Here is a 16,252-nt window from a genome sequence, read left to right as displayed (position 1 = left end):
ACTGAAACCTAATCTTTTTATCTCTAAAACTACCCTCATTTCTACCAATTATAGCCAAATTGAGGCTAATTTGTTTGGAAAATAGGTTTCAATAAATTCTTCCTGATGATTAACATAAGTGTAATTGAACATAGAAGCTCTTTTAAAATTGGCTTTTCCAGAACTTTTTATAAGGAATCTCAGATTGTTTGTCTTTTGGCTGCACCTGCTGCATATATAAATTCTTGGGCTAGGGATGGAACCTGCACCACAGCAATGATCCAAGCCGCTGCAGTGACAACACCAGATACTTAACTGTCTTAACTCCTCAGATTACATTTCAAAGGCCTATCCAGGCCAGGAAAACCATGCTGAGGTCTTTTCACAGATTTTACCAGCAGTATCAACAGAATTGGGTGAATTCCTCCCTTTTCATGGACCCCAAAATGCTTTGAGATTCCTGCACCTATTAGGAGGTGGCCTTCCTAATTTACCTGATAAAGCTGCCAGGAACCTAAGAGCTTCCATTATCTGGAGGGGTCAGGAAAGGAAATATAAATGTTTCAATTTTTCTTACAAAGGTATAATTTACTAAATTGTAACTCAAAAATTAGCTTGAGGAGAAGGGTTTCCTTATATCTGGAAAGTAAATTAAAAGTCAGTAATAATTCAGAAACCATAAATATTATAACCATATTCATCAGTTTACTCAGTCCTATGTAACTAATACTTTTTGTTAATAGTTTTATGAAGCCACAAGGTTTTCCTTTAGAATTCTTTAATTTCTTACCCATTTGAGTCTTTTGATCTGTAAGTTATAAGAAAAATGTACTTTTCAAAAAGTCCTTGCTAAGAATCTTCTTGAAGAGGAAACATTTCAACAAAGTCATGAGAGTAAAACTGAAACTGTCTATAAATGACAAAAGACTTAAAAAGAAATTGTTAAAAGACCTGATAATGCAGTTAACAAAGAGATGTGGTTATGGCTGTGGCATATAATAATTTGTGATAACTATAGAATTATGACTGATAAAATTTTACCAGGACATACTAGATTCTTAGGAACTCTATATATTAGAATATCTAGATTAATAACATTTACCCATATAATATAACCTAAGGATATTTATTACTCATTTGACAATGATGCTAATGTAATTTAACATATCAAATGAACCTAATTAGTTTAAAATCTTTAGAACATTTCAAGGTCCCTTTTAATCATTCTAGAGTTTTCCAGAGTTAGCTAGAGGTCAAAGGAACTTCCTTTGCATTTGAGAAGTTTGTTAAAAATATCAAAAAACTTTTAAAATTCTTGGTAAAATAAGGTCATAGGTCACTGTGAAACAATACTTATTCACTTAACCAAAGTGACAATAAAATTTCAAAGGCAAATCCACAAGAGGTCATTTCAAAGGTACTTAAAACATTGCTATCAAAAATGCTTAAAACATGCTATCCAAAGCAGCTTAACAGTCTAAGAAGACCTTGCTTTCTTAGCAGAAAGAGAAAACCAAAGTCTAGTCTTACATTAGCTTACTTTTAATAAAAAATTAATTAAATTCAATCTAAACTTAGCCAATTCTGATTATCCACAAAACTGTTTTCTCAGGGTCCCTTTTCCACAAATCTTCCATAATTTTCTGTCTCCCTAGTTGTTTGTCCCCTATTTTTTTTTTTTTACCATCCAGAAAAAACCAACTATAGGGAGAAAATTACTTTCTTTCCTGCTAACAAAATGCAATTCCCGCTCCTCATTTCTTTTTATTGAAAGCACACATCCTACTTTGCTACTGTGTGCTGAAATAGTAGTAGTATCTCAGGTAGCTTTGATCATTTTTAATTTTTATTTTTTCCATTGTAGTTGGTTTACAGTGTTGTATCAATTTCTACTATATAGCAAAGTGACCCAATCACACACATACACACACACAGGCACATTATTTTCTCATCCTCCATCATGTTCCATAATAAATGACTAGATATAGTTCCCTGTGCTATACAGCAGGATCTCATTGCTTATCCACTCAAAATACAATAGTTTTGCATCTGTTAACCTCAGACTCCCAGTCCATCCCACTCCCTCCCCTTCCCCCTTGGCAACCACAAGCCTGTTCTCCACATCCATGAGTAATTACATATTTAAATTAGAATCCTCAACTCTTAAAAAACCTTAATTTCTAGTGCAAATTAAGAAGTAAATAATTGTGAGCTATCTTTTACATTAGCATTCTGTGGATTAGCAAACATATATACCAATTATATGCTCAACCTGCAGCATGTGGAAGTTCCCAGGCCAGGGGTCCAGTTGAAGGTGCAGCTGCCAGCCTATGCCACCACCACAGCAATGCTGGAGCTGTGCCATGTCTGTGACCTACACCATAGCTCAGGTCAGCTTTGGATCCTTAGCCCACTGAATGAGGCCAGAGATGAAACATTCTTTGTCATGAATCCTAGTTGGGCTCATGACCTGCTGAGCCACAATGAGAACTTCAATAATTTCTAAGAACATGTGCTTTCTTATAGAAATTATCTTGGCATGGCACCAACTGTATTAATAGTCCCAACTACCTATAGTTTGCTGTAAAAGGAAGCCAGTGTTCAGTAATTAATGTCTAAGTATCGTATCTTATTATATTTGAGACTGACTTAACTATTCAGTAAACTTCTATCATTTAACCTAATTTAATAAATGCTAAAATTTTGTTATCAAATACCTGGAGAAATTATGTGAAGTAGACATTTCTGAAAAATAATTATTCCTGAAGAGTTCAACCGAAATCTCTTACCTCATTTACATTTAATTTACTTGTAAAATTGTGTCATACCAAGTTATTTTTCTTGCTGACAAGTTTGCAACAGATATTAGATCTTATTTGACTTCTATTAAACCTAGGTATATTAGAAGTATTATACGTAATGTTTATGAATCTAAAGATATGTCTATATTAATTCAATCAATAAACTTAGCCTAATACCAAATATAAATTTAATAACGAATATTTTCCCACATAAACTTGAGATTAATTCTGGTCAGTTTCCTTTTAATTTTCTTCAAATTTCTGATAATGTATTAAAGTGTTTAATTTCCTTTAGTCCAATTAAACATAGATTAGTTTTGATTATACATTCCAAAATTATCAAATAGGTACATGCAGACATACAGAGAAGACACGACCAGAGGTCTCATAGCTTCTATTTAAAACTAAGTCATGAGTCAAAAATTACAGTAAAAAAACTCACAAGTTTATAAATAACTGTTGGAATAAGTTAAATTTAAAAGGCTACTTACCTACCCTTTTTTCCTCAGTCTCAAGAACTAGAGATGGTCTGGATAAGAGAAGTGTTCCTGAAAACCATGGTAGAAGGTTTGCATCACAAGGTAAGATGAGAGAAAAGCAAGTTCTCGTAGAAAGATTTGTTTCATCAGGGTCAGAATACTGAAAAGATGTTTTATCAAGCTAGCTTTCTTGAATAACAATGTATGCAGGAAAAGAGAACTTATTGACAATTTTCAAAGCAGTATTTTTCTATAATTCCAAAATAAGTACATACTTAAAGTTCTGTATGTACTGGGACGAGATGTGAGTTGGAGATGGCTTTTTGAAGCAATACATATATCTGAGTGGTTTATTTCCTATTTTAGAGTTGAATTTGACAGTGATAAAGTTCACAAGTGAAACTATGCAGTGGGCTACTGTGCTGCTTTAGAACTTAATTCCTCTAGAATAACCTAAGGTGTCCTAGGGTGCGCTTCTTCCCTTTTGGATTTTTTTTTTTTGTCTTTTTTTTTATTGCTATTTCTTGGGCCGCACCCTCGGCATATGGAGGTTCCCAGGCTAGGGGTCGAATCGAGCTGTAGCCACCAGCCTATGCCAGAGCCACAGCAACACGGAATCTAAGCCGCCTCTGCAACCTAAACAACAGAACACGGCAATGCCGGATCGTTAATACACTGAGCAAGGGCAGGGACCGAACCCTCAACCTCATGGTTCCTAGTCAGATTCATTAACCAATGCGTAAAGATGGGAACTCCCCCCATTCTTCCCTTTTGGAATGGTCAAGAGATCTTGCTAGTGTCTTCTGGCCTGCCTTGTTTCTGTAGAGCAATCCGCGGATAGCCTTAGGTGGGTACCCATATCACTAGGTAACTCTTTGTTTCTCTCTCGCTGCCTTCAGCACCCTCTCTTTGTCTTTAACTTTCGCTGCTTTTGGGTTTGTTTTTTTCAGTGTGTCTTGGTGTGAGCCTGTTTGGGTTGGCCTGTGTGGGGGGCCCTGTGCACTTCCTGCCTCTTGATGTAGTGTTCCTTTAGATTTGGAAAGTTTTCAGGCATCATTGCGTCACATACGTTTTGTTTCCTTCTCCAGGCTTGACTGTTATCTTTGTTTCCATTGCAGCTTGTTTGCCGTGCTCTGTCAGATTTTGACTGGACAGCGTGCTGCCCCAGTTACACATAGGTTTGTGCCTTCTTTTTGCTTAACTTATGATGCTTCCTCAGGCGTGACTAGACAGGGTGGCCAGTGCTCCCCAGCAGGATCTCCTTGCTAATCCATTCCAAAGGCAAGAGTGTGTGTCTGTTAACCCTGAGTTCGCAATGCATCCCACTCCCTGGCCCTCCTCCTCCCTGGCAACCACAAGCCTATTGTCCAAGTGGGTGAGTTTTGTTTCTCTGGAAAGGTTCACCTGTGCCGTACATTAGATTCCAGATGCAGGTGATGTCACATGGCATTTGTCTTTGTCTTTGTGACTTGCTTCGCTCAGGAGGAGAGTCTCGAGTTGCGCCCGTGCTGCTACAACTGGCATTGTTTTGTGCTTTGTCTGGCTGCGTAGTGGTCCGTCGTGTCCATGGAGATACGACGTCTTCTTCCTGGGTTCGTCTCTCGATGGACACGTAGGTGGTCTCCATGTGTGGGCTCTTGTGCATAGGGCTGCCATGAACTCTAGTGTACGGGTGCCTGTGTCTTTCTCAAGCCGAGCTTTGTCCGGATCGATGCCCAAGAGTGAGTGGGATGGCTGGGTCTTGTGGGAGCTCTACACTTTTTTTTCTGAGGGTCCTCCATAGCGTTTTGCATGGTGGTCGGACGCAGTTACAGCCCCACCACCAGGGAAGGAGGATTCCCTTTTCTGCACACCCTCTCCAGCCTGTGTGGTTGTTTGACTTGTTAATGGGGACCCTTCTGACCTGTGTCAGGTAGTGCCCCATCATGAGTGTGCGACCTCCTGTCGATTTAGAGTCCTTTTTTGTTGTTGTTGTTGTTCTTCTCATTCTCATTATCTTCTTCTCATTCTTTGGTCTCCAGGTCTTATTTCTAAAGTGTTTCCTTTTAGGGCCACACCTGTGGCCTATGGCGGTTGCCCGGCTAGGTGTGGATTTGGAGCTGTCCTTGCCAGGCTAGGCCCCAGCCAGAGCAATGCCTGGTCCGAGCTACATCGCTAATCCGAGCCCCGGCTCATGGCATTGCTGGATCCTTAAGGCACTGAGCGAGGCTGGGGATCGAACCTGCATCCTCATGGATTCTAGTCAGAATGGTTTCTGCTGAGCCACAAGGGAATGTCCTCGAGGTATGTTTTTTTTTTTCTTTTTGTCATTTCCACTTTGATTTCCTCAGTGACCTCTTGTTTCCCTGAGTAGCATGTTGTTTCGGTTTCTTCAGGTCCGTTTCTTCTCATGTCTCTGCTCACGGTTTCTTTCTAATCTCATGCCATTTTGGTCTGAGCAGAGAGCTTGAACTAGTTTCTCTACTCTCGCCTTTGTGAAGGTTCGTTTTGTTCCCCACGATGTGGTCATGGGTGTCAAGTGTGTTAACCCCTTCCCATGTCTGGGAGCTTTAGCCTGATAGTCATGTAGGCTGACACACGTGCTAGGAAAACGTCGAGATGTCCTGAGCCTCCTTGCCCACCTTGGCTGAATCTATAGTCCTTTTTCCACATCTCCATGTTTGTCCTTTTGCAGTCCTTGTGTTTATCCCCAGGTTTGCGCTAGGTGTGCATGGGTTTTCCTTTGAGATCTGTATACTGCCTCAAGTGATTGCTTTTGAAATGCAATTGCCTCCATCCTGTTTCTTCTTACTTCATGTTTGCGTGGAGAAGACCTTTGCGTATTTCTTGTAGAATGGGGCTTAGTATTGCTGTAGTGGGTACGTGTTTGGTGTTTGGAGAAGGTCTTCGTTTCTCCTGGTATGTTAAGTGAAATTCTTGGGGAGGAGAGTATTCTAGGCTGCGCCTTCTTCCCTTTTGGAATGGTCAAGAGATCTTGCTAGTGTCTTCTGGCCTGCCTTGTTTCTGTAGAGCAATCCGCGGATAGCCTTAGGTGGGTACCCATATCACTAGGTAACTCTTTGTTTCTCTCTCGCTGCCTTCAGCACCCTCTCTTTGTCTTTAACTTTCGCTGCTTTTGGGTTTGTTTTTTTCAGTGTGTCTTGGTGTGAGCCTGTTTGGGTTGGCCTGTGTGGGGGGCCCTGTGCACTTCCTGCCTCTTGATGTAGTGTTCCTTTAGATTTGGAAAGTTTTCAGGCATCATTGCGTCACATACGTTTTGTTTCCTTCTCCAGGCTTGACTGTTATCTTTGTTTCCATTGCAGCTTGTTTGCCGTGCTCTGTCAGATTTTGACTGGACAGCGTGCTGCCCCAGTTACACATAGGTTTGTGCCTTCTTTTTCCTTAACTTATCATGCTTCCTCAGGCGTGACTAGACAGGGTGGCCAGTGCTCCCCAGCAGGATCTCCTTGCTAATCCATTCCAAAGGCAAGAGTGTGTGTCTGTTAACCCTGAGTTCGCAATGCATCCCACTCCCTGGCCCTCCTCCTCCCTGGCAACCACAAGCCTATTGTCCAAGTGGGTGAGTTTCGTTTCTCTGGAAAGATTCACCTGTGCCGTACATTAGATTCCAGATGCAGGTGATGTCACATGGCATTTGTCTTTGTCTTTGTGACTTGCTTCGCTCAGGAGGAGAGTCTCGAGTTGCGCCCGTGCTGCTACAGCTGGCATTGTTTTGTGCTTTGTCTGGCTGCGTAGTGGTCCGTCGTGTCCATGGAGATACGACGTCTTCTTCCTGGGTTCGTCTCTCGATGGACACGTAGGTGGTCTCCATGTGTGGGCTCTTGTGCATAGGGCTGCCATGAACTCTAGTGTACGGGTGCCTGTGTCTTTCTCAAGCCGAGCTTTGTCCGGATCGATGCCCAAGAGTGAGTGGGATGGCTGGGTCTTGTGGGAGCTCTACACTTTTTTTTCTGAGGGTCCTCCATAGCGTTTTGCATGGTGGTCGGACGCAGTTACAGCCCCACCACCAGGGAAGGAGGATTCCCTTTTCTGCACACCCTCTCCAGCCTGTGTGGTTGTTTGACTTGTTAATGGGGACCCTTCTGACCTGTGTCAGGTAGTGCCCCATCATGAGTGTGCGACCTCCTGTCGATTTAGAGTCCTTTTTTGTTGTTGTTGTTGTTCTTCTCATTCTCATTATCTTCTTCTCATTCTTTGGTCTCCAGGTCTTATTTCTAAAGTGTTTCCTTTTAGGGCCACACCTGTGGCCTATGGCGGTTGCCCGGCTAGGTGTGGATTTGGAGCTGTCCTTGCCAGGCTAGGCCCCAGCCAGAGCAATGCCTGGTCCGAGCTACATCGCTAATCCGAGCCCCGGCTCATGGCATTGCTGGATCCTTAAGGCACTGAGCGAGGCTGGGGATCGAACCTGCATCCTCATGGATTCTAGTCAGAATGGTTTCTGCTGAGCCACAAGGGAATGTCCTCGAGGTATGTTTTTTTTTTTTCTTTTTGTCATTTCCACTTTGATTTCCTCAGTGACCTCTTGTTTCCCTGAGTAGCATGTTGTTTCGGTTTCTTCAGGTCCGTTTCTTCTCATGTCTCTGCTCACGGTTTCTTTCTAATCTCATGCCATTTTGGTCTGAGCAGAGAGCTTGAACTAGTTTCTCTACTCTCGCCTTTGTGAAGGTTCGTTTTGTTCCCCACGATGTGGTCATGGGTGTCAAGTGTGTTAACCCCTTCCCATGTCTGGGAGCTTTAGCCTGATAGTCATGTAGGCTGACACACGTGCTAGGAAAACGTCGAGATGTCCTGAGCCTCCTTGCCCACCTTGGCTGAATCTATAGTCCTTTTTCCACATCTCCATGTTTGTCCTTTTGCAGTCCTTGTGTTTATGCCCAGGTTTGCGCTAGGTGTGCATGGGTTTTCCTTTGAGATCTGTATACTGCCTCAAGTGATTGCTTTTGAAATGCAATTGCCTCCATCCTGTTTCTTCTTACTTCATGTTTGCGTGGAGAAGACCTTTGCGTATTTCTTGTAGAATGGGGCTTAGTATTGCTGTAGTGGGTACGTGTTTGGTGTTTGGAGAAGGTCTTCGTTTCTCCTGGTATGTTAAGTGAAATTCTTGGGGAGGAGAGTATTCTAGGCTGCGCCTTCTTCCCTTTTGGAATGGTCAAGAGATCTTGCTAGTGTCTTCTGGCCTGCCTTGTTTCTGTAGAGCAATCCGCGGATAGCCTTAGGTGGGTACCCATATCACTAGGTAACTCTTTGTTTCTCTCTCGCTGCCTTCAGCACCCTCTCTTTGTCTTTAACTTTCGCTGCTTTTGGGTTTGTTTTTTTCAGTGTGTCTTGGTGTGATCCTGTTTGGGTTGGCCTGTGTGGGGGGCCCTGTGCACTTCCTGCCTCTTGATGTAGTGTTCCTTTAGATTTGGAAAGTTTTCAGGCATCATTGCGTCACATACGTTTTGTTTCCTTCTCCAGGCTTGACTGTTATCTTTGTTTGCACTGCAGCTTGTTTGCCGTGCTCTGTCAGATTTTGACTGGACAGCGTGCTGCCCCAGTTACACATAGGTTTGTGCCTTCTTTTTCCTTAACTTATCATGCTTCCTCAGGCGTGACTAGACAGGGTGGCCAGTGCTCCCCAGCAGGATCTCCTTGCTAATCCATTCCAAAGGCAAGAGTGTGTGTCTGTTAACCCTGAGTTCGCAATGCATCCCACTCCCTGGCCCTCCTCCTCCCTGGCAACCACAAGCCTATTGTCCAAGTGGGTGAGTTTCGTTTCTCTGGAAAGGTTCACCTGTGCCGTACATTAGATTCCAGATGCAGGTGATGTCACATGGCATTTGTCTTTGTCTTTGTGACTTGCTTCGCTCAGGAGGAGAGTCTCGAGTTGCGCCCGTGCTGCTACAGCTGGCATTGTTTTGTGCTTTGTCTGGCTGCGTAGTGGTCCGTCGTGTCCATGGAGATACGACGTCTTCTTCCTGGGTTCGTCTCTCGATGGACACGTAGGTGGTCTCCATGTGTGGGCTCTTGTGCATAGGGCTGCCATGAACTCTAGTGTACGGGTGCCTGTGTCTTTCTCAAGCCGAGCTTTGTCCGGATCGATGCCCAAGAGTGAGTGGGATGGCTGGGTCTTGTGGGAGCTGTACACTTTTTTTTCTGAGGGTCCTCCATAGCGTTTTGCATGGTGGTCGGACGCAGTTACAGCCCCACCACCAGGGAAGGAGGATTCCCTTTTCTGCACACCCTCTCCAGCCTGTGTGGTTGTTTGACTTGTTAATGGGGACCCTTCTGACCTGTGTCAGGTAGTGCCCCATCATGAGTGTGCGACCTCCTGTCGATTTAGAGTCCTTTTTTGTTGTTGTTGTTGTTCTTCTCATTCTCATTATCTTCTTCTCATTCTTTGGTCTCCAGGTCTTATTTCTAAAGTGTTTCCTTTTAGGGCCACACCTGTGGCCTATGGCGGTTGCCCGGCTAGGTGTGGATTTGGAGCTGTCCTTGCCAGGCTAGGCCCCAGCCAGAGCAATGCCTGGTCCGAGCTACATCGCTAATCCGAGCCCCGGCTCATGGCATTGCTGGATCCTTAAGGCACTGAGCGAGGCTGGGGATCGAACCTGCATCCTCATGGATTCTAGTCAGAATGGTTTCTGCTGAGCCACAAGGGAATGTCCTCGAGGTATGTTTTTTTTTTTCTTTTTGTCATTTCCACTTTGATTTCCTCAGTGACCTCTTGTTTCCCTGAGTAGCATGTTGTTTCGGCTTCTTCAGGTCCGTTTCTTCTCATGTCTCTGCTCACGGTTTCTTTCTAATCTCATGCCATTTTGGTCTGAGCAGAGAGCTTGAACTAGTTTCTCTACTCTCGCCTTTGTGAAGGTTCGTTTTGTTCCCCACGATGTGGTCATGGGTGTCAAGTGTGTTAACCCCTTCCCATGTCTGGGAGCTTTAGCCTGATAGTCATGTAGGCTGACACACGTGCTAGGAAAACGTCGAGATGTCCTGAGCCTCCTTGCCCACCTTGGCTGAATCTATAGTCCTTTTTCCACATCTCCATGTTTGTCCTTTTGCAGTCCTTGTGTTTATGCCCAGGTTTGCGCTAGGTGTGCATGGGTTTTCCTTTGAGATCTGTATACTGCCTCAAGTGATTGCTTTTGAAATGCAATTGCCTCCATCCTGTTTCTTCTTACTTCATGTTTGCGTGGAGAAGACCTTTGCGTATTTCTTGTAGAATGGGGCTTAGTATTGCTGTAGTGGGTACGTGTTTGGTGTTTGGAGAAGGTCTTCGTTTCTCCTGGTATGTTAAGTGAAATTCTTGGGGAGGAGAGTATTCTAGGCTGCGCCTTCTTCCCTTTTGGAATGGTCAAGAGATCTTGCTAGTGTCTTCTGGCCTGCCTTGTTTCTGTAGAGCAATCCGCGGATAGCCTTAGGTGGGTACCCATATCACTAGGTAACTCTTTGTTTCTCTCTCGCTGCCTTCAGCACCCTCTCTTTGTCTTTAACTTTCGCTGCTTTTGGGTTTGTTTTTTTCAGTGTGTCTTGGTGTGATCCTGTTTGGGTTGGCCTGTGTGGGGGGCCCTGTGCACTTCCTGCCTCTTGATGTAGTGTTCCTTTAGATTTGGAAAGTTTTCAGGCATCATTGCGTCACATACGTTTTGTTTCCTTCTCCAGGCTTGACTGTTATCTTTGTTTCCATTGCAGCTTGTTTGCCGTGCTCTGTCAGATTTTGACTGGACAGCGTGCTGCCCCAGTTACACATAGGTTTGTGCCTTCTTTTTCCTTAACTTATCATGCTTCCTCAGGCGTGACTAGACAGGGTGGCCAGTGCTCCCCAGCAGGATCTCCTTGCTAATCCATTCCAAAGGCAAGAGTGTGTGTCTGTTAACCCTGAGTTCGCAATGCATCCCACTCCCTGGCCCTCCTCCTCCCTGGCAACCACAAGCCTATTGTCCAAGTGGGTGAGTTTCGTTTCTCTGGAAAGGTTCACCTGTGCCGTACATTAGATTCCAGATGCAGGTGATGTCACATGGCATTTGTCTTTGTCTTTGTGACTTGCTTCGCTCAGGAGGAGAGTCTCGAGTTGCGCCCGTGCTGCTACAGCTGGCATTGTTTTGTGCTTTGTCTGGCTGCGTAGTGGTCCGTCGTGTCCATGGAGATACGACGTCTTCTTCCTGGGTTCGTCTCTCGATGGACACGTAGGTGGTCTCCATGTGTGGGCTCTTGTGCATAGGGCTGCCATGAACTCTAGTGTACGGGTGCCTGTGTCTTTCTCAAGCCGAGCTTTGTCCGGATCGATGCCCAAGAGTGAGTGGGATGGCTGGGTCTTGTGGGAGCTGTACACTTTTTTTTCTGAGGGTCCTCCATAGCGTTTTGCATGGTGGTCGGACGCAGTTACAGCCCCACCACCAGGGAAGGAGGATTCCCTTTTCTGCACACCCTCTCCAGCCTGTGTGGTTGTTTGACTTGTTAATGGGGACCCTTCTGACCTGTGTCAGGTAGTGCCCCATCATGAGTGTGCGACCTCCTGTCGATTTAGAGTCCTTTTTTGTTGTTGTTGTTGTTCTTCTCATTCTGATTATCTTCTTCTCATTCTTTGGTCTCCAGGTCTTATTTCTAAAGTGTTTCCTTTTAGGGCCACACCTGTGGCCTATGGCGGTTGCCCGGCTAGGTGTGGATTTGGAGCTGTCCTTGCCAGGCTAGGCCCCAGCCAGAGCAATGCCTGGTCCGAGCTACATCGCTAATCCGAGCCCCGGCTCATGGCATTGCTGGATCCTTAAGGCACTGAGCGAGGCTGGGGATCGAACCTGCATCCTCATGGATTCTAGTCAGAATGGTTTCTGCTGAGCCACAAGGGAATGTCCTCGAGGTATGTTTTTTTTTTTCTTTTTGTCATTTCCACTTTGATTTCCTCAGTGACCTCTTGTTTCCCTGAGTAGCATGTTGTTTCGGCTTCTTCAGGTCCGTTTCTTCTCATGTCTCTGCTCACGGTTTCTTTCTAATCTCATGCCATTTTGCTCTGAGCAGAGAGCTTGAACTAGTTTCTCTACTCTCGCCTTTGTGAAGGTTCGTTTTGTTCCCCACGATGTGGTCATGGGTGTCAAGTGTGTTAACCCCTTCCCATGTCTGGGAGCTTTAGCCTGATAGTCATGTAGGCTGACACACGTGCTAGGAAAACGTCGAGATGTCCTGAGCCTCCTTGCCCACCTTGGCTGAATCTATAGTCCTTTTTCCACATCTCCATGTTTGTCCTTTTGCAGTCCTTGTGTTTATGCCCAGGTTTGCGCTAGGTGTGCATGGGTTTTCCTTTGAGATCTGTATACTGCCTCAAGTGATTGCTTTTGAAATGCAATTGCCTCCATCCTGTTTCTTCTTACTTCATGTTTGCGTGGAGAAGACCTTTGCGTATTTCTTGTAGAATGGGGCTTAGTATTGCTGTAGTGGGTACGTGTTTGGTGTTTGGAGAAGGTCTTCGTTTCTCCTGGTATGTTAAGTGAAATTCTTGGGGAGGAGAGTATTCTAGGCTGCGCCTTCTTCCCTTTTGGAATGGTCAAGAGATCTTGCTAGTGTCTTCTGGCCTGCCTTGTTTCTGTAGAGCAATCCGCGGATAGCCTTAGGTGGGTACCCATATCACTAGGTAACTCTTTGTTTCTCTCTCGCTGCCTTCAGCACCCTCTCTTTGTCTTTAACTTTCGCTGCTTTTGGGTTTGTTTTTTTCAGTGTGTCTTGGTGTGATCCTGTTTGGGTTGGCCTGTGTGGGGGGCCCTGTGCACTTCCTGCCTCTTGATGTAGTGTTCCTTTAGATTTGGAAAGTTTTCAGGCATCATTGCGTCACATACGTTTTGTTTCCTTCTCCAGGCTTGACTGTTATCTTTGTTTCCATTGCAGCTTGTTTGCCGTGCTCTGTCAGATTTTGACTGGACAGCGTGCTGCCCCAGTTACACATAGGTTTGTGCCTTCTTTTTGCTTAACTTATCATGCTTCCTCAGGCGTGACTAGACAGGGTGGCCAGTGCTCCCCAGCAGGATCTCCTTGCTAATCCATTCCAAAGGCAAGAGTGTGTGTCTGTTAACCCTGAGTTCGCAATGCATCCCACTCCCTGGCCCTCCTCCTCCCTGGCAACCACAAGCCTATTGTCCAAGTGGGTGAGTTTCGTTTCTCTGGAAAGGTTCACCTGTGCCGTACATTAGATTCCAGATGCAGGTGATGTCACATGGCATTTGTCTTTGTCTTTGTGACTTGCTTCGCTCAGGAGGAGAGTCTCGAGTTGCGCCCGTGCTGCTACAGCTGGCATTGTTTTGTGCTTTGTCTGGCTGCGTAGTGGTCCGTCGTGTCCATGGAGATACGACGTCTTCTTCCTGGGTTCGTCTCTCGATGGACACGTAGGTGGTCTCCATGTGTGGGCTCTTGTGCATAGGGCTGCCATGAACTCTAGTGTACGGGTGCCTGTGTCTTTCTCAAGCCGAGCTTTGTCCGGATCGATGCCCAAGAGTGAGTGGGATGGCTGGGTCTTGTGGGAGCTCTACACTTTTTTTTCTGAGGGTCCTCCATAGCGTTTTGCATGGTGGTCGGACGCAGTTACAGCCCCACCACCAGGGAAGGAGGATTCCCTTTTCTGCACACCCTCTCCAGCCTGTGTGGTTGTTTGACTTGTTAATGGGGACCCTTCTGACCTGTGTCAGGTAGTGCCCCATCATGAGTGTGCGACCTCCTGTCGATTTAGAGTCCTTTTTTGTTGTTGTTGTTGTTCTTCTCATTCTCATTATCTTCTTCTCATTCTTTGGTCTCCAGGTCTTATTTCTAAAGTGTTTCCTTTTAGGGCCACACCTGTGGCCTATGGCGGTTGCCCGGCTAGGTGTGGATTTGGAGCTGTCCTTGCCAGGCTAGGCCCCAGCCAGAGCAATGCCTGGTCCGAGCTACATCGCTAATCCGAGCCCCGGCTCATGGCATTGCTGGATCCTTAAGGCACTGAGCGAGGCTGGGGATCGAACCTGCATCCTCATGGATTCTAGTCAGAATGGTTTCTGCTGAGCCACAAGGGAATGTCCTCGAGGTATGTTTTTTTTTTTTCTTTTTGTCATTTCCACTTTGATTTCCTCAGTGACCTCTTGTTTCCCTGAGTAGCATGTTGTTTCGGCTTCTTCAGGTCCGTTTCTTCTCATGTCTCTGCTCACGGTTTCTTTCTAATCTCATGCCATTTTGCTCTGAGCAGAGAGCTTGAACTAGTTTCTCTACTCTCGCCTTTGTGAAGGTTCGTTTTGTTCCCCACGATGTGGTCATGGGTGTCAAGTGTGTTAACCCCTTCCCATGTCTGGGAGCTTTAGCCTGATAGTCATGTAGGCTGACACACGTGCTAGGAAAACGTCGAGATGTCCTGAGCCTCCTTGCCCACCTTGGCTGAATCTATAGTCCTTTTTCCACATCTCCATGTTTGTCCTTTTGCAGTCCTTGTGTTTATGCCCAGGTTTGCGCTAGGTGTGCATGGGTTTTCCTTTGAGATCTGTATACTGCCTCAAGTGATTGCTTTTGAAATGCAATTGCCTCCATCCTGTTTCTTCTTACTTCATGTTTGCGTGGAGAAGACCTTTGCGTATTTCTTGTAGAATGGGGCTTAGTATTGCTGTAGTGGGTACGTGTTTGGTGTTTGGAGAAGGTCTTCGTTTCTCCTGGTATGTTAAGTGAAATTCTTGGGGAGGAGAGTATTCTAGGCTGCGCCTTCTTCCCTTTTGGAATGGTCAAGAGATCTTGCTAGTGTCTTCTGGCCTGCCTTGTTTCTGTAGAGCAATCCGCGGATAGCCTTAGGTGGGTACCCATATCACTAGGTAACTCTTTGTTTCTCTCTCGCTGCCTTCAGCACCCTCTCTTTGTCTTTAACTTTCGCTGCTTTTGGGTTTGTTTTTTTCAGTGTGTCTTGGTGTGATCCTGTTTGGGTTGGCCTGTGTGGGGGGCCCTGTGCACTTCCTGCCTCTTGATGTAGTGTTCCTTTAGATTTGGAAAGTTTTCAGGCATCATTGCGTCACATACGTTTTGTTTCCTTCTCCAGGCTTGACTGTTATCTTTGTTTGCACTGCAGCTTGTTTGCCGTGCTCTGTCAGATTTTGACTGGACAGCGTGCTGCCCCAGTTACACATAGGTTTGTGCCTTCTTTTTGCTTAACTTATCATGCTTCCTCAGGCGTGACTAGACAGGGTGGCCAGTGCTCCCCAGCAGGATCTCCTTGCTAATCCATTCCAAAGGCAAGAGTGTGTGTCTGTTAACCCTGAGTTCGCAATGCATCCCACTCCCTGGCCCTCCTCCTCCCTGGCAACCACAAGCCTATTGTCCAAGTGGGTGAGTTTCGTTTCTCTGGAAAGGTTCACCTGTGCCGTACATTAGATTCCAGATGCAGGTGATGTCACATGGCATTTGTCTTTGTCTTTGTGACTTGCTTCGCTCAGGAGGAGAGTCTCGAGTTGCGCCCGTGCTGCTACAGCTGGCATTGTTTTGTGCTTTGTCTGGCTGCGTAGTGGTCCGTCGTGTCCATGGAGATACGACGTCTTCTTCCTGGGTTCGTCTCTCGATGGACACGTAGGTGGTCTCCATGTGTGGGCTCTTGTGCATAGGGCTGCCATGAACTCTAGTGTACGGGTGCCTGTGTCTTTCTCAAGCCGAGCTTTGTCCGGATCGATGCCCAAGAGTGAGTGGGATGGCTGGGTCTTGTGGGAGCTCTACACTTTTTTTTCTGAGGGTCCTCCATAGCGTTTTGCATGGTGGTCGGACGCAGTTACAGCCCCACCACCAGGGAAGGAGGATTCCCTTTTCTGCACACCCTCTCCAGCCTGTGTGGTTGTTTGACTTGTTAATGGGGACCCTTCTGACCTGTGTCAGGTAGTGCCCCATCATGAGTGTGCGACCTCCTGTCGATTTAGAGTCCTTTTTTGTTGTTGTTGTTGTTCTTCTCATTCTCATTATCTTCTTCTCATTCTTTGGTCTCCAGGTCTTATTTCTAAAGTGTTTCCTTTTAGGGCCACACCTGTGGCCTATGGC

The 16,252-nt window shown here is 45.6% G+C and overlaps 1 protein-coding gene across 1 annotated transcript in view; it reads left to right on the top strand.

Moving 5' to 3' along the window:
* LOC102163334 overlaps positions 1-16,252 on the top strand; it is a 40,281-nt gene that overhangs the window by 4,415 nt on the left and 19,614 nt on the right. Inside the window, exons 2-8 of the mRNA XM_021084949.1 lie at positions 3,345-3,361; positions 4,378-4,437; positions 6,562-6,621; positions 8,747-8,806; positions 10,931-10,990; positions 13,115-13,174; positions 15,300-15,359. Of these exons, the coding sequence (XP_020940608.1) occupies positions 3,345-3,361; positions 4,378-4,437; positions 6,562-6,621; positions 8,747-8,806; positions 10,931-10,990; positions 13,115-13,174; positions 15,300-15,359 (377 nt within the window). The remainder of the gene's footprint in view (positions 1-3,344; positions 3,362-4,377; positions 4,438-6,561; positions 6,622-8,746; positions 8,807-10,930; positions 10,991-13,114; positions 13,175-15,299; positions 15,360-16,252) is intronic.

Source organism: Sus scrofa, chromosome 1, assembly GCF_000003025.6.
Source record: "Sus scrofa isolate TJ Tabasco breed Duroc chromosome 1, Sscrofa11.1, whole genome shotgun sequence".
Lineage (NCBI taxonomy): Eukaryota > Metazoa > Chordata > Mammalia > Artiodactyla > Suidae > Sus > Sus scrofa.
The sequence above is the reverse complement of the archived record's forward strand: the minus strand, read 5'-3'. Positions and strand labels throughout refer to the sequence as shown.